The 21200-nt window shown below is 45.2% G+C and overlaps 1 protein-coding gene across 3 annotated transcripts in view; it reads left to right on the forward strand.

Moving 5' to 3' along the window:
- Positions 1–21200, forward strand: part of UGGT2 (UDP-glucose glycoprotein glucosyltransferase 2) — a 1031439-nt gene that overhangs the window by 340777 nt on the left and 669462 nt on the right. For all 3 annotated transcript variants that reach the window (XM_029604715.1, XM_029604718.1, XM_029604716.1), the window contains exon 13: positions 20944–21063. In XM_029604715.1, the coding sequence (XP_029460575.1) occupies positions 20944–21063 (120 nt within the window). The remainder of the gene's footprint in view (positions 1–20943; positions 21064–21200) is intronic.

Here is a 21200-nt window from a genome sequence, read left to right on the forward strand (position 1 = left end):
ACATGGACGCCCGATTTTATAATATGCGCACACAGGTGCGCGCATGTTATCAAATCGGGGGGTGGTGCATGCAAGGGGTGCACAAGTGTGCAACTTGCGCTTGCCGACGCCCACGGCCTTACCCCTTTCCTACCCAGGCCGTCCGGAGGGAACTTCCTAACACCCTATCCTAACCCCCCCCGTTGACCTTTATTTTACCTTATTTTACCTGTAGCGCCTGCCTCCAGGTAGACGCAAGATGCACGCGCCGGCAGCTGCTGGCATGTGATCCTCCAACACAGCAGCATGTGTCCGCTGTGCCAGAGGCCTCTGGCCCCGCCCCTTTTTCGAAGCCCTGGGACATACGCACGTCCAGGGGCTTTACGTGTGTCGCTGGGCCTTTCTAAAATAGACCTGCGTGCGTAACCCCACCTACGCGCATAGGCTTTTGAAAATCTGCCCCTTAGTGTTTGAATAACTGGTAATTTTTTTGAAGTGCTAAATGTATGCAAACTTTACACTAATCACTATGTACTAAGACTTTCACCTCTGTAAAGAACTGTCATTCAAGGTCTGAAAATGAGGATCACAATTATGTCAAATAATGTTAAAATTTAAAGTGCAGAGTGGGATCTAATCCTCCTAAGCTGAGTGAATAAATCCCAGCTTTTTTCTAGTGTCATACTTTTTTTTTAAATATATTTTCAGCAAGTGAACCAAAACCAACTTAGTAGTGAAAATACACTTACATTAATAATTTGTTTTTCTTTTGGAGAACCATCATCACTAGGAAGGAAAGGTAGTATCCAGTGGATGAACTGTAAGTTGTCTGACAAAATCTTAGAGGATAATTTTCAAATAATTCTGTGCAGCTCCATATATGTGAGTATAGGGGCACCTGGAGATCTGCTATATTATTTTATAACTTGCGCATATCTGATTATAAAATACACATATATCTTATTTTAGCAATACATTGAAAGCGCGTACTCTTTTTTATAAACATACCCAAATATATTTTATGCATGAAAAAAAAAAACTTGTTTGCATAGAATCTTGATTTATATGCAGAGACTGGTATATCTAAAAATATTTGCACAAATTTGAACTCATCAGTTCATTGATACTACCAGCAGTTCACTGTGACTCTTCTAGTACTTCACTCTGAACTCCCCCCAGTTCATCCAGACCTCCCACACAACAGTAGCAGACAACAGACAAGTTGGATATCATTTGCACTAGATAATTAGCAGATGTATAATTAGATGAATAAATTGCCTAATATATTCACCTAAATCTCTTATAAAATAGCAACTTACCACATGTACCTTTTGACCCTGCCTTTAAACACCCCTAGACCACCCCTATTTTTACGCAGGTATGCAAAATCGAAAATATATACATACTTTTGATATTTATAAATAGCATGTATGTGAATATAAACTACTTACATTTGCAACTCCTTTGAAAATTAACTTGCTAATGATCACTGCTGTCTATCAAGAATCTTTTTAATCACCTAAAATATTTTTTTGAACACCAGTGTGGCTGACCTTTGACATGGAATGCGTGTGTCAGGGTGTGGTTAGGCAAGACATCTGAATCTGTAAAAACAATATTATTAATAGGTGCTTCCAAACCTTAAAACAAACTGAAGGATAATCAGTCTGAGAATCTCTTTTGGTAATTAAAATTTCATTGGTACATTGGTAGATGTAGTGATCATTAGGGATGTGCAGAAGAAAAAAAATAATTTTGTTTTTTTCATTCGTTTTATGAGGACCTAAATTTGTTGCATTAGTTTCAAAATGAAAGAAAAAATGTTTTTATGTTCTGTTTGGTTTTTTTTTTTTTGTTTGCTATTAAAGTCAATGGGGGAAGCCTATTTTGAGCTCCAGAATTGGTGTTTTCTCATCAATTCTCATGAAACTTGTGGGAAGAAATCATCATAAGGGGAAAAGAATTCCAGGGTACCTAGACTGTGTGGCAAAGTGGCATCAAAAGTGCAGCATGAATTGCCTAAGGCTCTATAAATGAACAAAGGGGTACCAACATTGGCAGGAGTTGTCCAAGGAATCATCAGAGGAGCAAAGAAGAAAGATAGTGTAGGAAGAATACCTCAAGGCTTTAAAAGAGGGCACCAGTAACAGTGGTATGAATCCTTACAAAACATAAACGTGACGGCAGAAGACCATACGGCCCATCCAGTCTGCCCAGCAAGCTTTCACAGTTATTTTTCTCATACTTATCTGTTACTCTGACCGCTGAGGTCAGGGCCCTTATTGGTAACTTTTTGGTTCTAATTTTCCTTCTGCCCCTGCCATTGATGTAGAGAGCAGTGCTGGAGCTGCATAAAAGTGAAGTATCAAGCCTAATTGGTTAGGGGTAGTAACTGCCGCAATAAGCAAGCTATTCCCACGCTTATTTGTTTACCCAGCCTGTGCAATTCAATCTTATTTGGTAGTTGTCTGAATGTAAATCCTCTTATCTTCATTCCCCCCTGCCGTTGTATGTGTATGCAAAGTGAAGTATTGGTTCGAGGTAGTAACCAACGCAACAAGCAAGCTACTCCCACGCTTATTTGTTTTCCCAGACTATGCAATTCAATCCTAGTTGGTAGTTGTCTTAATGTAAATCCTCTTATCTTCATTCCCCCCCGCCATTGAAGCAGTGAGCTCCTCTGTATATGTATTCTCAAATCGGCTTAACTGACGTCACCCTACAATGGTTCTCTTCCTATTTATCTGACAGAACCTACCAAGTTTTAATTAATAACAACCCATCCAAAAAGATCAACCTCAACACTGGAGTTCCCCAGGGATCAGCGTTATGCGCAGCCCTATTTAACATATACCTTCTCCCCATCTGCCAATTACTAAAAGATAATGGAATCACCCACGTCCTCTACGCTGACGATATTCAACTTCTAATTCCCATCCAAAATTCAATCGAAGACACCTACAAGAAAACCTCGACTCTACTTATCTCAATTAAACATCTCCTAAATTCTCTGAAGCTCATAATAAACATCGACAAAACTAAAATAATACTCATGGACAAAAATCCCAATCCAACTCTGCCACCCCTGCCTTTACTTGACAAACAAATGAACTCTATACTCCCTACCACCCATACCAGGAACCTCGGAATTATCATCGATAAAGAACTTTCATTCAAGAACCACATATCAAATAAAACTAAAGAAGGATATCACAGACTTCTAACCCTAAGACATTTAAAACCGTTTCTTAACCCTTATGATTTCAGAACTGTCTTACAACTACTCATTTTCTCCACCTTTGACTACTGCAACTCCTTACTAATTGGAATACCTTATTCAAACCTCAAACCGCTCCAGATTCTGCAGAACTCAGCAGCCAGAGTTCTGACTGGAACAAAGAGAAATGAACACATAACGCCCATGTTGATCTCACTTCATTGGCTCCCAATTAAAGCACGCGTCGAACACAAATCAATGACCATCATTTATAAAATTCTAAACAATGATCATCAAGGACTAAATGGCTTAAACATAACCCCCCAGAATCCTCAAAGAAACCTACGTTCAAACAACTCAGGATGCTTAAACATCCCCCCCCCCCCCCCCCCCATCAGAGATGCACATCTGACAACTACAAGAGAAAGAGCCTTTTCCATTGCTTCCCCTAAATTTTGGAACTCCCTATCAAAAGATCTGAGAACCCAACCCAACCTCAAAACATTCAAAAAAGACCTAAAAACATTGCTTTTCAGCAAAGTCTACACTGACCTTCATACTTCTGAACATCCTAACTCCCAATCAAGTTTTCATCCAAAAACCTTAAAATAACTTCTTTCCAACCAGAACAAACAAGCCTCCTCCCAATTAATGATACTTTCTGGACTTGAAATGTTTAACCTCTGTTTAAAATGCACATTATTATACTTTTGCACAATTGTTAAAAGAGTTACAATTTAAATTTTGTAAACCGTTATGATGGCTTTACCGAATGACGGTATATAAAACTCAACAAATAAATACATAAATAAATATTCAAAGTGAAGAATCAGGCTTAATTGGTTGGGGGTAGTAACCGCCGCAACAAGCAAGCGACTTTCACACTTATTTGTGAATGCAAATCCTTGGTCCCACATTTCCTCTTGCCGTTGAAGCATAGAGCAATGTTGAAGTCGCATTAACCGTGTATATGTTTATTGAATAAGGGTGTTAATCACCAGGAAGTAGCCTTCATTCCTGCAAGCGACCCCCATGCCTCTTCTCTTCATTCACATCCTCGAGACTTTATGGATCCACAGGGGCGGATTTTAAGAGCCCTGCTAGCCTAAATCCGCCCAAATCCGGGCGGATTTAGGCGAGCAGGGCCCGTGCGCGCCGGTAAGCCTATTTTACATAGGCCTACCGGCGCGCGCAGAGCCCCGGGACTCGCGTAAGTCCCGGGGTTTTCGGAGGGGGCGTGTCGGGGGGCGTGTCGGGGCGGGCCCGAACCGCGCGGCGTTTTCGGGGCGTGTCGGGAGCGTTCCGGGGCGGGCCTGGGGGCGTGGCTATGGCCCGGGACGGCCCGGGGGCGTGGCCACGCCCTCCGGACCCGCCCCCAGATCGCGTCCCGGCGCGCTAGCGGCCCGCTGGCGCGCGGGGATTTACTTCTCCCTCCGGGAGGCGTAAATCCCCCAACAAAGGTAAGGGGGGGGTTTAGACAGGGCCGGGCTGGTGGGTTAGGTAGGGGAAGGGAGGGGAAGGTGAGGGGAGGGCAAAAGTAAGTTCCCTCCGAGGCCGCTCCGATTTCGGAGCGGCCTCGGAGGGAACGGGGGTAGGCTGCGCGGCTCGGCGCGCGCCGGCTATACGAAATCGATAGCCTTGCGCGCGCCGATCCCGGATTTCAGCGGATACGCGCGGCTACGCGCGTATCTACTGAAATCCAGCGTACTTTTGTTGGCGCCTGGAGCGCCAACAAAAGTACGCCTATTCGCGGTTTTTGAAAATCTACCCCACAGTGTTTATCCCACGCCCCTTTGAAATCCTTTACAGTTTTAGTCTTCACCACTTCCTCCAGAAGGGCATTCCAGGCATCCACCACCCTCTTCTTGAAGAAATACTTCCTGACATTGGTTCTGAGTCTTCCTCCCTGGAGTTTTAAATCGTGACCTCTGGTTCTGCTGATTTTTTTGAAATGGAAAAGGTTTGTCGTTGACTTTGGATCATTAAAACCTTTCAAGTATCTGAAGGTCTTGATGGTAGAACCAGAGGCAAAGTGTCACTAAAGCGGCATTAGCATCCTAAGGCACCATAAAGATGGAAAAAAGCAGAAAAGATGGCAGGAAAAAGCCCAAGGCACTGATAAAGGGACCAAGCTGCACAAAAAGTGGCATCAGGGCACCAAAGCAACAGGAGAGATGCAGAGCGGCCCACCAAATTGGCTGGGACACCTCGAGGTGTAAGGTCTGCAGTATTTGCAGAAAGAACCCCAAGGTTTAAAGTCTACGCATGGCAGAAAGGCTGAGTGGCACAAAGACCCCCAAGGATTAGGATAAGGAGGGTATAGCAGCAAGGCAGAGTTTCATGGGAAAAGCAAGTCATTCTGTTGAAGCACACTTGCTAGTTGTCAGATTCAATACAAGACAATGTACCGATAAGTTTCATTTTCTTGAAACAAGCTTTTATTACATTCCCTGCTTGGATTTGTTATAGCTGCTAGGTGAAAATTTTTATTTTCTTGTGATATGGGCAGTCTGAATGAAACTTTATAAGATTCAGAGCATGCAAATGGTTTCTCCCCAGTGAGGTTTTCCTAATATTTGTGGGGTTTGATTCATTAAGAAAGCTTTTTATTACATTCCCTGCTTGAACTTGATCTAGCTGCTGGGTGGAATTTTTGTTTTCTTGTGAAATGGTCTGTCTGAATGAAACTGTTATTACATTCACAACATATAAATGGTTTCTCTTCTTTGTTTTCTGTTCTGTCTGTTTTTCTTCCTTTAGACTGAGAATGTTTTTGACTCTCTACCCCAATATAATCAACAAACAAACAGGGTTGGAGAACTAGGCGGAAATATGAATAGGTAGAAGAAAAAGAAGATTTTAGAAAAGATGCTGTGATAGTAGTAACCTGCATTTTTGTCCTTTTTTTTTCAGTTTTTGTTTTGGGGACAAAACATCCCAGTATAACAAACCAAGAAGAAAGCTACTGTTAAGAACTCCCCAAAGCTCCAAAATAAGGACCAGCAACAATGGCATGGATCCTTGATAGCATGAGAGATAAAATGGCACTCAAAGTTGCATCAACATTCTAAAGTACCAGAGTGACAGTGCAGTGATCTCAAATTAGTACTCACCTCTCTGAATTGGGCTGGTGCAGCAATGTCTGCTGCCCAGCACCCAGTATCCAGCCAAAGAAAAAACATACACTCTGGTATTGCTGGTCTGCTGTCATTCTCCCAACTCTCTCCTTTCTACACACAGACCTTGCTGCACCCTCACCTAGAGAAGAAAAAAAAACAGAAGCAAAGTGATGGCTGGCAACCTGGCACTACTTTCCACAGTGGATGATACCAGCAAAGCACTGCTGAAGCAGGGGGCAGGCAGCCAAACTTTTTTTTTACTAAAATTCATGAAGAAGTGACCTGTAAGAATGGAGCACAATCTTCTCTCAGAAAAAAAGTCTGAGAAGAAATGGTACAGTATATGCCCAGACTGCAGGATCAGTATCACTCGATCCTGAGAACAGCGATAGGCTGGAATTTGAAAAAGATTCATTTCAATATGTTGCCTCTAAGGACTCTTTGCAAATAAGTCCAGCAGAGTGCCCACCAGTCCTTCACATGCATGACTCACAGGGAAGGGTTGGTTGCTGTGCTAACAGGGATGGCCTGGCTGGCTGGTTGATGGTTGCAGTAACATTTTTTAATTGTCAGTACAGTGAAGAAATGTACCTGTTACCGTCCCATTCATTCCTAGCTGTCAATAGACTCCTAGGATTGAATGAGACCAAAATGAATGAAACTAATGGGATATGTTTCATTTGGGGGATGTCCCTATTCATTTCATGGACCTCACGAATGAAATGAATGGGTCCAAGTTGTTTCAAATGTACATTTTTATTTTAAATGAATGCACATCCCTAGTGAGTTATTGTTGGACTTCTTACATTAGCTGGGTACTACATTTGATCTCTAATGGTGATGGTTCTGCAAAAGAAAAATACAAAGTATTATTGTAAATAATATTTTCATCACTTTCTAGAAATACAAAAAAATTACACTATAGGGACTATGATTATAAAGACGTATGCCTGTGCCCAGAACCCACACTCAACCTTGTACTGTGTGCCAGGCCCGAGGTTTATCAAATGCAAATTTAGGAGGGTTTTTTTCCCCATGCAATTAGGGGGTTTGTGGGGTACCAAAAATAGGTATTTATCAGTATTTTTACAATACAAATTGAAATTTATTTATTTTATTTTTTTTAGGCGGATTCATTTTATTAAGGCATAAATCAGTTTTGCATTTTATGTTGTGTGGTGTGTGTATTGACTAGTGTGAGTTACATGTATATGGTTGGACAGGAGGGATGGCAGGGTGTGTGTATATGGCTCTCCCCTCCTCTCCCAACTTCATTGCAGTGTTTGTGGATGGGGCTGTGAATGTGTGGCAGGAAGGCTGGTGACAGGCACTCCCCTCCCCTATTTAATCCCCCTTCATTTCTTTACTCATACTTATTTATTTATATATTTATTTATTTAATGCTTTTTTTATACCGGCATTCATGATACAAATCATATCATGTCGGTTTACAAATAACCGGGGTTGTAGCCTAACTAACTATTAACATGGTATAGAGAAGACAAAAAGTTACAATGAACAAGGGTGCAGGAACTGGGAAGAGGAAGATATAGCAGACAGTAACTAGATAACCGTATCAATTATTTACAAAGTGTTGAGTGATCGGTCATGACAGCTGGGGGAGGCTCTGGGTTTATAGAAAGGCCTGTTTAAATAACCAAGTCTTAAGCCTTTTTCTGAATGTCAACAGGCAAGGTTCTTGTCTGAGCTCTGGGGGAATAGCATTTCAAATAGTTGGTCCCACTGTGGAAAAGGCCTGTTCTCTAGTGGTTAGATGGTGGGTGGATTTTGTTGGGGGGGCATGCAGGGATCCTCTTTAAGCTTCTCTGATCGGTCTGGAGGACGTGTGAAGTCTGAGTGGGAATTGAAAATCCATGGAAGCTTGGTTGTGAATAGTTTTGTGGATGATGGTGAGGGACGTGTAAAATTCTGAAGCTGATTGGTAGCCAGTGCAAATTTCTGAGGATGGGCGTGATGTGGTCTCTTCTGCAAGTATTTGTTAGGATTCTGGCTGCTGTGTTTTGAAGCATCTGCAGCGGTTTGGTACTTCCTGTGATCCTCCTCTTAGGCCTGTAGGACCAGCTCCCTGCTGGCCTGCTACACTTGGGATCCTTTTCTTGGACTGGGAGGGCTTGGTTTTACTGTTGGCCCACTACTGTCATAGCACCTCTCACTGCCTGCCACTCTCACGGGACTTGTGCTTCTTTCGGCCCGCACCAATGACGTCAACTGTTCACTGTTCACAGCAGCCGGATGATGTCATCAGAGCATCATCAGTTAGGCCAATTTATTTTTCTCAGTTAAAACCGAACAACCCAATTTTCCCCATCTGTGCTGTTTTATCAGTGTTTTGTGGTTTTAACGAATAATCAGAAACCTTAATTATAATGAAAGAAGCTGTGAGGCAGCTATTCCAGTAGTTTAGGGTGTCTGAAACTGGATCCTTGATGGGGATTAGGATCTGCACATTGTCTGCATAGATGAAGTATGTGAGGTTGAGATTATTGAGGAGTTGGCATAGGGGGAGAAGATATATGTTGAATAGGGTCGGCGAGAGTGAGGAACCCTGGGGAACTCCTTGTTTGGCAGCTACAGGGTGAGACTCTTTGTTGATTATTTTAACTTTATAGTATCTGTCGCTTAGAAAGGATTTTAACCAGAGGAGTGCAGCACCTGAAATGCCTATTTCCATCAGACAGTTGATGAGGATTGTGTGGTTAACTGTGTCGAACGCTGCCGAGATGTCTAGCAGTGCTAGTAAGTATGATTGACCTTTGTCGAGACTCAACAGGATGTTGTCCGTTAATGAGAGTAGGAGAGATTCTGTATTTCTGCGTTTCCTGAAACCGAATTGCGATGGATATAGTATGTTGTGGGATTCGAGGTAGTCAGTGAGTCTAGTATTGACCAGCTTTTCCATTAGCTTGGCTATGAAAGGTAGGTTAGCGATAGGGCGAAAATTTGTGGGGTTAGATGGGTCCAAGTTGGGTTTTTTAGTAATGGTTTCAGCGAGGCTGTTTTTAAAGCATCTGGGACCAGTACCGTTTGAGAGTGAACATTTTATGATGTCGGCCAAAGGTTTGGCGATGATGTTAGGGATTGTGAGAAGGAGTTTGGTCGGGATTTGGTCTATAGGGTGCGAAGAGGGCTTCATTTTCTTGATGATAGATTCTATTTCCAGGGATGATGTAGTATCAAAAGATTCTAGAGACCGTTTGTGTGTCAATGGGGCATGGTTTTGGTCAGGAGGAGGCTGGGAGTTGGGAATGGGGTTGGAAGATAGTAGCGGGATAAGTACATTTTTTATTTTGTTGTCGAAGAAGACTGCCAGCTCGGAGGATTTGTTTTGTGCTTCTTCTTCCGGGATGACTGGAGGAATAGGGGTGGTGAGTGTGGCAACATATGAGAAGAGAGTTTTTGGGTCATATAGGAAGCCGTGTATTTTTTTGGCGTAGAAGTCCCTTTTGGTACGAAGAATAGTGGCCCTATAGTAGCTCATTGTGGTTTTGTAGGAGGCCCGTGCAGTGGTGGTGGGATTCTTCCGCCATTGTTGTTCTTTGTGTTGAAGGTTTTGTTTAAGTGTTCTTAATTCTGATGAGAACCAGGGTTTTTTGTTAGTCCAGGCAGGATTAAAATTTTTGGATGTCAAGGGGCATATTTTATCAGCTGCTGCGTGGGTGATAGTTAGCCAGGAGTTCATGGCGGTGTCCGCATTTGTGAGGTCCAGGTTAGTTAGTTCCTTGGTGAGCGTGTTGCTGAGAGCATCCATGGAGCATGTTTTTCTAAATTGGATCGTGGATTTGGTGATGTTGGTGGTGGGTTTTTTCTTTTTGGATATTTCGGTTTCAATAATCGAGTGATCTGACCAAGGGATGGGGGTGCAGGTAGGAGGAGAAGTGGTCAAGATCTGGTCATTCGTAAATATTAAATCTAGCGTGTGTCCTGCTTTGTGCGTGGGTTTGTTAATGATTTGTTTGAAGCCCATGGCCATGAAGGAGGAGAGGAGGGCTTCGCAGTTGGCTGAGGGGGATGGGGAATCCATATGAATGTTGAAGTCTCCTAGCAGGATCGCTGGTGAGTTGGTATTGATGTGTTTGGCTACAAGTTCTATGAGAGGCGATGGGTCGGAGTCTAGGAGCCCAGGCGGGGCGTAGATGAGGCAGATTTGGAGTTGAGTGGATTTAAATAGCCCGATTTCAAGTTTGGTTGAAGTTTTAATTGAGTGCTGGGTTAGTCTTAATTCTTTTTTTGCAGCTAGCAGTAATCCTCCCCCTCTTTTTTTAGTTCTGGTGATGGAGAAGAAGTCGTATAGTTGAGTTGGTAGTTGGTTGATTAGGGGTGTGTCTGTGTTTTTCAACCATGTTTCAGTGTTAGCACACAGGTCCGGTTGAGTGTCCAGTAAGTAGTCGTTGAGCAAATGGGATTTTTTTTAACAAAGATTGGGAGTTGAGGAGGGTTAGTGTGATTAAGGATAGACCAAGGAATTGGTTTAGAGGGGAAATCATAATGGGGATCAGGGATCTCTTAGAACGTTGTGTCTTGGGTAAGGGTGAATTAACTCTGTTGAGGAATGAGTGCGGAATGATAGGGATAGGGAAGGTTTGCATCATGTTGATTAACTGGAGAGGTTGGATGACTGCTGGTGAGGCTGGATGACTGTTGGAGAGGCTGGGTGATTGTTGGAGAGGCTGGATGACTGCTGGAGAGGCTGGATGACTGCTGGTGAGGCTGGGTGATTGTTGGTGAGGCTGGATGACTGCTGGTGAGGCTGGATGACTGTTGGAGAGGCTGGGTGACTGTTGGAGAGGCTGGGTGATTGTTGGAGAGGCTGGATGACTGTTGGAGAGGCTGGGTGACTGTTGGAGAGGCTGGATGACTGTTGGAGAGGCTGGGTGATTGTTGGAGAGGCTGGATGACTGTTGGAGAGGCTGGATGATTGTTGGAGAGGCTGGGTGACTGTTGGAGAGGCTGGGTGATTGTTGGAGAGGCTGGATGACTGTTGGAGAGGCTGGGTGATTGTTGGAGAGGCTGGATGACTGCTGGTGCGGCTGGATGACTGCTGGAGAGGCTGGGTGATTGTTGGAGAGGCTGGGTGATTGTTGGAGAGGCTGGATGACTGCTGGTGTGGCTGGATGACTGCTGGTGCGGCTGGATGACTTTAGAGCCTATATCTAGGGTCTCAGTTTATGTATGTCGCCTATGTGGAACAGTGTCAAAGGCCTTACTGAAATCCAAGTACACTATAACTAGTGCTCTTCCCTGATCTAACTCTCTGGTCACCCAGGTAAAGAAATTCATCAGATTTGTCTGATAAGACCAACCTTTGGTGAAATCTTACTGTGTTGGATCTTCTAATCCACTAAATTCCAGAAACTGCACTATCCCCTGTATAGCACCATTCCTTTTAATTTACTTATCACCAAGATCAGACTAACCAGCTTGTAGTTCTCAGACACCTCCTTCTACTTTTGTGGAGAAGATCTCATCTGCCTGTCTTAAGCGTTTTGAAACTATCCCTGAATTTAAAGAAGCATAAAAAAAGACAACTTCCTGAATTTCCCTAAATTCTCTTAAAGCCTTTGGATCTATCCCATCCAGCCCATTGCTTTATCTTCTTTCCAGACAATGGGCTTCAAACAAATTATAAACAAACCCACTCATAAAGCAGGCCACACATTGGACCTCATATTCATAAATGAATCCATCTCGCCCACTTCCCCCCCTACCTTTACCCCCATCCCCTGGTCAGATCACTCGCTGATATCTACCGAATTATCAATAAAGAAAAAACCAACTCCCATCATCCCTAAATCTACTATCCAATTCAGAAAACCATGTTCCATGGACGCCCTCAGCACCAGCCTTGCCAAGGACCTAACTAACTTGGACCTTACCAACGCCGACACTGCTGTGACCTCTTAGATAAACATCACGCGCTCAATAGCAAATAAAATCTGCCCCATGTCATCCAAAATCATCAATCCAGCCCGTCCTAACAAAAAACCTTGGTTCTCAATAGAATTAAAAAAGCTCAAACAAGACCTCCAACATAAAGAACAACGCTGGCATAAGGATCCCTCCCCCACTACCCAGGTTTCTTATAAAACCGCTATGAACCATTACAGGATCACCATTCTACGTACTAAGCGAGATTTCTACGCCAAAAAAATACATAGCTTCCTATACGACCCCAAAACATTATTTTCATATGTTGCAGCCCTTACCACCCCTGTTCCTCCAATCATCCCAGAAGAAGAAGCCCAAAACAAATCTACGGAGCTGGCATTATTCTTTGACAACAAAATCAAAAATTTACTCGCACCTCTAACAACATCAAACACCCAGCCTCCACCTGGCCAAAACCCTTCCCCAGCTATCCATAAACAGACACTAGAATCATTTGAACTCACATCATCCCTGGAAATCGAATCTATAATTAAGAAAATGAAGCCTTCGTCACATCCAACAGACCAAATACCTACCAAACTCTTACTTACCATTCCTAACACCATAGCCAAACCGCTGGCCGACATCATTGATTGCTCCCTCGCTCAAGGATCTGTACCGGACGCATTAAAAACTGCTTCTCTGAAACCCTTACTAAAGAAACCCAACCTGGATCCAGCCAACCCCGTAAACTTCCGCCCCATTGCCAACTTTCCTTTTATAGCCAAACTAATGGAAAAACTAGTCAACAACCGACTCACAGATTACCTTGACTCCCATAATATTCTCTACCCTTCTCAATTTGGTTTCCGGAAACGCTTAAACACGGAATCTCTCCTACTCTCGTTAATGGACAACATCCTGATGGGTCTTGACAAGGGCCAATCCCACCTACTAGCTCTTCTCGACATTTCTGCAGCGTTCAACACAGTAAACCATACAATCCTCATCAACCGTCTGACGGAAATCGGCATCACTGGCTCTGCACTCTTCTGGTTCAAATCTTTCCTCAACAACAGGCATTACAAAGTTAGAATAAACGATAAAGAATTCCACCCTGTCCCTTCCAATCAAGGAGTACCCCAAGGTTCATCACTATCCCCTACCCTGTTTAATATCTATCTGCTCCCCTTATGCCAATTATTTAAAAGCCTCAACCTTACCCACTTTATATACGCTGACGACGTGCAGATCCTAATCCCCATCACGGATCCCATCTCCAGCACCCTAAACTTCTGGAACAGTTGCCTTCACTCCATCAACCTCCTCCTTTCTAGTCTCAATCTGGTTCTTAATACGTCCAAAACAGAACTCCTCGTCATCTCTCCCAATGATAATAACCCCCTCGTCAGCAACCCAATCATACCACTAGTAAACCAGGTGAGAGACCTCTGTGCCACCATGGACACTAGAATGAACTTCAAAAAGTTCATTAACACCACCACAAAGGAATGCTTCTATAAGCTACATGTTCTAAAATAGCTAAAACCTCTCCTACACTTTCATGATTACCGTTCAGTTCTTCAAGCCATACTGTTTTCAAAGATTGACTACTGCAACGCGCTACTACTTGGCCTCCTCAACTAAACCACTACAGATGCTGCAAAACGCCGCAGCCAGGATCCTTACAAACTCTCGGTGTAAGGACTACATCACACCGATACTAAAAAACTTACACTGGCTACCCATCCACTATAGAATACTGTTCAAGACACTGACCATCATTCACAAAACCATCTATCAGCAATCCTCACTCCAACTCACCATCCCTCTCGAACTCCATTCTTCCTCAAGACCGATTAGATCCGCATACAAAGGATCTCTCCAGGCTCCTCCAAACAAATCCTCCATTCACAACTCCATTCAAAAACGAGCACTGTCCACCGCTGGACCTCATCATTGGAATTCACTACCCCCGGATCTACGCCAGGAACAATGCCATCTTTCCTTTAGAAAGAAACTGAAAACCTGGCTGTGCTCTCAAGCATACCCCTGAGGGGTCAATCCCCAACTAGCATTGACTCTCACACCTCCTCCTTATTACCTTCCTCCTCACCTGGACCTTTAACCACTTCCCCCCTGCCCCGTTTCTGGCCCCTGCCCTCCCTCGCCCCTTTCGGTTGCCTCCTCTGCCCCTTATCCAAAAGAACTGTTATGCTTGAACTGCTTATTTATATATCCTGCTAAATCAGCACCCTATGTTAATCAATTGTTTTCTGCTATTTTAAGCAATTGTTTTCTGCTATTTTACATTACCTCTCTAGTTGAGTTACGTTAAACTAATTCTTTCTCTCTTAATGGCCCTGAATGTTACTCCCTGTTTATTGTAACTTTCTTTCTTCTAGTTAAATGGTTTCCCCCTGGTTCTACTGTAAACCGGTACAATAAAACTTCGTCTTGAGCATCGGTATATTAAAAAGAATTTAAATAAATAATATTAAAAGAATTTAAATAAATATACCCCTGCAGGAAGTGCAGCTCTTCAGTATTTTCCGTCTCCATAGCAGTTAGGGACTCTATGCACGCTCGCACAGCGTTAGAGTAATTTTACCAAAGAAAACCAAAATAAGAAAAAATCTTACCTCTACAGATGAGCCCCGCTCTCCTGCGGTGACACCCATTGGGTCCCTCCCCCAGTTGAGAATTCCCGAGGTGATTTCCGCGATCCCTCGGAGGTAAGCCTCGGTCCAGCGGCCGACCCTCGACGGGGACTTAGCCCTCGACATCGGGTGAAACTGAGAGGCAGTGGGTGTAACTTCGAGCGCAGCGGTGAAGGTATTTTCCCTCTCCCCCCGCAGCCGGAGACCGCCCGGAACAAGACCGGGAAGCGCCGAGACAAGGTAAGGTAAAAATCTATTTAAAAGTCTCCGGTCTCTGAAGCTTGAGGAGTCGCACAGGTCGCCAGCTGGCACCAGTGCCACCGGGTTGATCTGCCCTACCAGGGTTAGATCCCCCGTCAGATCAGAGGGTCCTCCCACGTGGAGACCCTCCGAGGTGGTCGCCATATTGTCCGCGTGGTCGCTGTCACCATTTTGATCTGTTCGCCGCCCTGTCCGCCGTTCCGATCCGTGCGCACAGAGGAGAGCCATGCGCACAAATACCTTGTGCACACAACGTCGCATGCCCAAATACTGTGCGCACAAGCGACGGGCAGAGCCACATGCTTACTGTGCCTGGCGCATAACTTCGATCTGTGCGCACAACAGCGCGTACATCTCCCTGAGCGCGCACCAAACCTACGCGCACAACTGTATGTTACGCGCACAAGCCATGGCACCACTGGAAAAGAAACTCAAGGCTCAGGGCCTTTGCCCAGCATGCCACATTAGAGCTGCACAGCATGAGGAGGCCATGGCCCTGTGTATACAGTGCGAAGAGGCCCTAGGGGATCCAACTCAAGGCCCTCCCCAGCCGGTACCGAGTTCCAGCCTCTCGAGCAGTATGCCAGACCTAGCATTGCTCAGCGGGACCCCCCCCTCAAACTGGGCTCCCCAGGGACACGGCGCCCCTTAGTCTAGACCCAGCATCTATCTCCTGGGTGGAATTCTTCAAAGGTCTGTATACCTTTGTCCACATGCAAGCGGGACCTCTTATAAAACGGCCACAGGCTCCACCAGAGGAGCTCAACATCCCGGGATCCTCTATGCCCAGGGAAGTGATCCCACCGCCCAGAAGCCCCACCTTCGGGGACACGGACAACTCGGATGAGGATTCAGAACCCCTGGAAGAAGGGGAACTCCCTTCGGGGACAGAGCCCCACCGAACCAAGGACGAGCTTCCAGACCTGGTCACACACAGCTTAAAAGAGCTTGCTATCCCGGGCACAAGTGCTTCGGGGGAACCTAAGATGAACCCCCTACTAGAGAGACTCCGTCAGACCTCCCGCCATTTCCCACTATTACAAGCCATCCAGCAACTAATTGACCTGGAATGGGATGCCCCGGAAACTACGTTCAAAGGGGGGGGGGCGGGCTCTGGCAGCCATGTACCTTCTGGACCCAGCCGCCAAAGATCTCCTGGCATTCTGAAAGTGGATGCCTTGGTCTGTGCGGTCTCAAAGCGCACTACTATCCAGGTGGAGGGAGGAGCAGCACTCAAGGATGCCCAAGACAGACGTCTGGAATCTATCCTCAAACAGTCCTTTCACGTCTCCGCTATGTCTTTACAGATCGCAGCCTGCTGTGCCGTGGTGACACGCGCCTGCTTATTACAGACCAGGAACAACACTCCTGGGGAGGCCCTGGAACCAGCAGTATCATTCCTCGTGGACGCCGCTTCTGATCTGGTGCGCACCGCAGCTAGAGGCGTGTCATACGCCGTGGCAGCCAGAAGACAACTCTGGCTCCGAAACTGGTCGGCCGATGCATTCTCCAAAACGAGACTAACAAGGATGCCTTTCAAGGGAACACTCCTGTTTGGAAGCGAACTAGAGAAACTAGCCAACAAATGGGGCGAGTCCCCACTGCTGCGGCTTCCGGAGGACAGGAATAAGAGAAACCAGCGATCCTTCCCCCGAACCTCCAGGGGCAGAGGATCACAGTGCTTCAACCCATATAGAAGCACATATGAAGCGGCCTGCCCTGCAGGCCAAAGCCAGTCCTTTCGGAACAAGCACAACAAAAGGGGAGCCAGCTCGGGCCCAGGCCCCAGCCGCACCCCACAATGAAAATCAGCCAATCCGTCCAAAAGAAGAAGCCATAGGGGGCAGACTTGCCCTATTCTACCAAAGATGGGTCAAGATAACCTCGGACAAGTGGGTCCTATCCATCAATCAAGAGGGATATTACCTGGATTTCCACCACCTCCCTCCGGACACGTTTGTGGAATCCCCCTGCCACGACCCTTCCAAGAGGATGGCAGTGGAAGCTACACTGACCAGATTGCTAGCCTTAGAGGCTATAACACCGGGGCCTCCACAACAAATAAATCCTGGACATTATTCCATCTATTTTATTGTCCCCAAGAAACGAGGAACGTTCAGACCCATCCTGGACCTCAAGGCGGTCAACCGTCACCTGAAGATTCCTGGCTTCCGCATGGAAACCCTACGCTCGGTAATAAGGGCAATACAACCGAGAGAGTTCCTTACATCCCTGGATGGCTACAGAAGGCCATCTGAGCCAGGGAACGAGACTATCCTCACCAACCTGGATTCTGCTCACCACGGATGCCAGCCTATGAGGATGGGGAGCACACTGCCAGGAGCTAACCGCCCAAGGGCAATGGAACAAAGAAGAGTTGGGATGGAACATCAATCACCTAGAAGCCTGGGCAGTCAGACTAGCCTGCCTACGGTTCGTTCACAGACTCCGAGACAAAGTGGTCAGAGTAATGTCAGACAACGCCACAACAGTGGCCTTCATCAACCGTCAGGAAGGAACCAGAAGCCAACAGGTGTCCCTGGAAATAGATCTCCTAATGTCATGGGCGGAAGCGAATCTTCAAGAGATCTCTGCCGTCCACATCGCCGGGAAAGACAACGTCGCTGCGGATTACCTCAGCAGAGAAAGTCTAGACCCAGAAGAATGGAGGCTGTCGACCACAGCATTCCAATTGATAGTAAACAGTTGGGGAACACCAACCATGGACCTTCTGGCAAACCGGTCCAACGCTCAAGTGCCCAGTTTCGTCAGCAGCAGGCAGGAACCCCAGTCTCAGAGAATCGATACCCTGGTACAGACCTGGCCACAGGAGGCTCTGTTATATGCCTTCCTGCCGTGGCCCCTATCGGGCGCAATCATCCACAAGATAGAACACCACAGGGGACAAGTTCTACTAGTTGCCCCGGACTGGCCAAGAAGACCGTGGTACACAGACATGCGAAGACTGCTGACAGGGAGCCCTTTTCCGCTACCTCCGCACAGAGACCTGCTCCAACAGGGACCGATCCTCCATGAGGATCCAGCTTGATTCTCTCTTATGGTCTGGCCATTGAGAGGACTCGCCTAAGGAAGAGTGGATACTCAGGGGCAGTAATTGACACCCTACTCCAAGCACGCAAGTTCTCCACATCCCTAACATACATAAGGATTTGGAGAATATTCGAAGCCTGGTGTGAGGACCGCGACATCATACCACGCTCAGTCAAAATTCCTGCGATTTTGGAATTCCTGCAGAACGGCCTACAGAAGGGATTGTCTCTCAACTCCATCAAGGTACAGGTGGCCGCATTGTCATCCTTCGGAACCAAGAGCGAGAGCGGCAGCATAGCCTCTCACCCAGATGTCTCCTGCTTTCTGAAAGGAGTCAAGCAGATCCGACCTCCCCATAAAGTGGAACCTCAACCTGGTCCTAGATTTCCTAGTAGGAACCTCCTTCAGACCTCTCCGCGACCTGTCTCTCCGACTATTAACGTTGAAGACAGCCTTCCTGCTGGCAGTCTGTTTGGCCCGTCGTATATCCGAGCTACAAGCAGTGTCCTGCCGAGAGCCGTTCCTCAGACTCACCCCGGGAACCATTCAGTTACGCACAGTTCCGTTGTTCCTCCCCAAAGTGGTGTCTCACTTCCATCTCAACCAAACCATCTTGCTACCATCGCCACATGAGCATAAGAATTCGGAAGAGGCTCGAAGTCTATGCCATCTCAACGTCGGCAGGCTCCTAGTTTGATACCTGGAAAGATCGGAATCCGTAAGAAAGACGGACCATCTATTCGTCCTTCACAGCGGGAAGAAGCAAGGGGAAGCGGCCTCGCGAGCAACCATAGCCCGCTGGATCAAAGAAGTCATCAAGGCAGCCTACGTAGAAGTAGGCAAGCCACCGCCTTTACAAGTCAAGGCCCATTCTACTAGAGCCCAGGCAGTGTCCTGGGCGGAAACCAAGATGCTGTCACCCGCCGAGATCTGCAGGGCGGCGACATGGTCTTCCATCCACACCTTCTCCACTTTTTACCGCCTGGATGTTCAGGCTCTGGAGGGCACAGCATTTGCAAGGGCAGTACTAAATGGGTCACGGGCAGCCTCCCACCCATTTCGGGAGTAGCTTTTATACATTCTGTTGGTCCTGAGTCCATCTGATACACGCTAGGAAATGGAGAAATTACTTACCTGATAATTTTGTTTTCCTTAGTGTAGACAGATGGACTCAGCATCCCACCCATGGCTGCCGTTACTCATGGAATTCTCGGGTGACATCCCCGGGAGCGAGTGATTCATGTGTTAGCCATGCTTTCCTTCAGCTGGGACACCCATCCTACCGGGTGTCGATGTTTCTCGGTTGAGGGTACTGGCGGTCTCCAGCTATAACCAATTCAACCGGTTCAAATTAAGTTAACCAAGTTATAAAGTTAATCAAGTTATTCAAGTTATAAAGTTAATCAGGTTATTCAAATTATTCAGTCATGCATATATCCACAATGCTTTTCGAGGAGAATACTGAAGAGCTGTACTTCCTGCAGGGCTATATGTACTAGGGCTGACGTCAGATTGAAATCTGATCTGTCTCCAACTGCTATCAGGAGTACACTATACCCATTGGTCCTGAGTCCATCTGTCTACACTAAGGAAAACTAAATTATCAGGTAAGTAATTTCTCCAATATTCACCACCTTCATCCATCTTGCAAAGATGTTGGACAATAGAAAGAGAAAGTTGCACTAGGATAACTTGCAAATCAAAAGACTGGCAAAAAACGGAGACTGTGAAATTTTGTTTCCATGTTTAAGACCTTTCTTTTAAATTACATTTACAATAAATATTGACAGGCAACAGAAAATTACTTGTAGAAAAGTTTAAGCCCGTGTTCATGCTGAAATCTATTTATTATAGCTAATAGATTTTGACAGACTGACTCCTGTAAACAAATAGTACTTTTTATAAAAAAAACAAAACCAAAAACCCAAACCATAGCAAATCTTTCATTGAAAAGCAATATTTCTACTACCTCATAACAAGGAAAGATATTTTTGACATATCACACAGAAACTAGCTGTGTATAACGTGTCTGCAAGAGAGAGAACTGATCTCTGAAACTGTTTGAAAACGCAGAATATTAAAAGGTTGTCAGTAGTGCAAAAACTTAGAAATGTTCTTTATTAACCTAATAACGTAAGCTAAATATATTTGGCCTGTTATATTTAGAAACTTTAGGGTGGCGCTTCCCACTGATGGCTGACTGCCTTTTTAAAAGAAATTTCGGTTATCACTGCTGCCCAATAATAATTTTGGAGTAAGCTGAAATTTCATGTATGTTGCATGACAGCTGAAGAGCCCGAGGGGCTTGGATTCATCACACTCATGATAGGTCCCAGTACCAGCTGTGGGCAGTTACTTTTTGATTCTTATAAAACAGCACCAAATATTAATTTGCACTGAAATCTGGGACTTTTTGTGAGCACAACTGATACTGGCCAGGACCCATGGCATCTTTTTTTAAAACATATAAATGCAGATGACTTAATAGCTTTCATCTTGGAGCACATGACTGCATGATGATGATTTTCAGAAAGACAGCCAGGCACTATTTCATTTAACAAGGGACTTCAACATGGAGGGCCCTATTAACGTAACTTTTATAGCTTAAGTTTGTGGATGGGGAGGCATAACATGAGGAAAATTTGTAGAAATGAAATTATCGCTCATGACTAATTGCATTAAATGCTGTGTTGTTCAAAGTTATTTTTCCTTTGTCATTTTTAGCTTTTGATGTGTTTGACCAGCTGCTTTTCCTAATTTGTTTTTCTAGTGGGTGAATAACATAGAAATGGATCCCATGTACAGCTCTTGGCCATTCAGTTGCCAGGAGTTATTGAGGCCAGCATTCCCTGGAGTCATTCGCCAGATTAAACGCAATTTTTTTAATTTGGTAAGTTTTTTTTGCATTTATTGATGAATCACTTTCTGAATAAATCACTTAGCATCTGGTTAAAATGCTGGTGGCTGGTTCATATCTCTGGAGAGAAGAAATGTGATGGGATGATGGTTCTTAAGCAGGGGTACTTG

The sequence above is a fragment of the Rhinatrema bivittatum genome, chromosome 5 (genome assembly GCF_901001135.1).
Source record: "Rhinatrema bivittatum chromosome 5, aRhiBiv1.1, whole genome shotgun sequence".
Lineage (NCBI taxonomy): Eukaryota > Metazoa > Chordata > Amphibia > Gymnophiona > Rhinatrematidae > Rhinatrema > Rhinatrema bivittatum.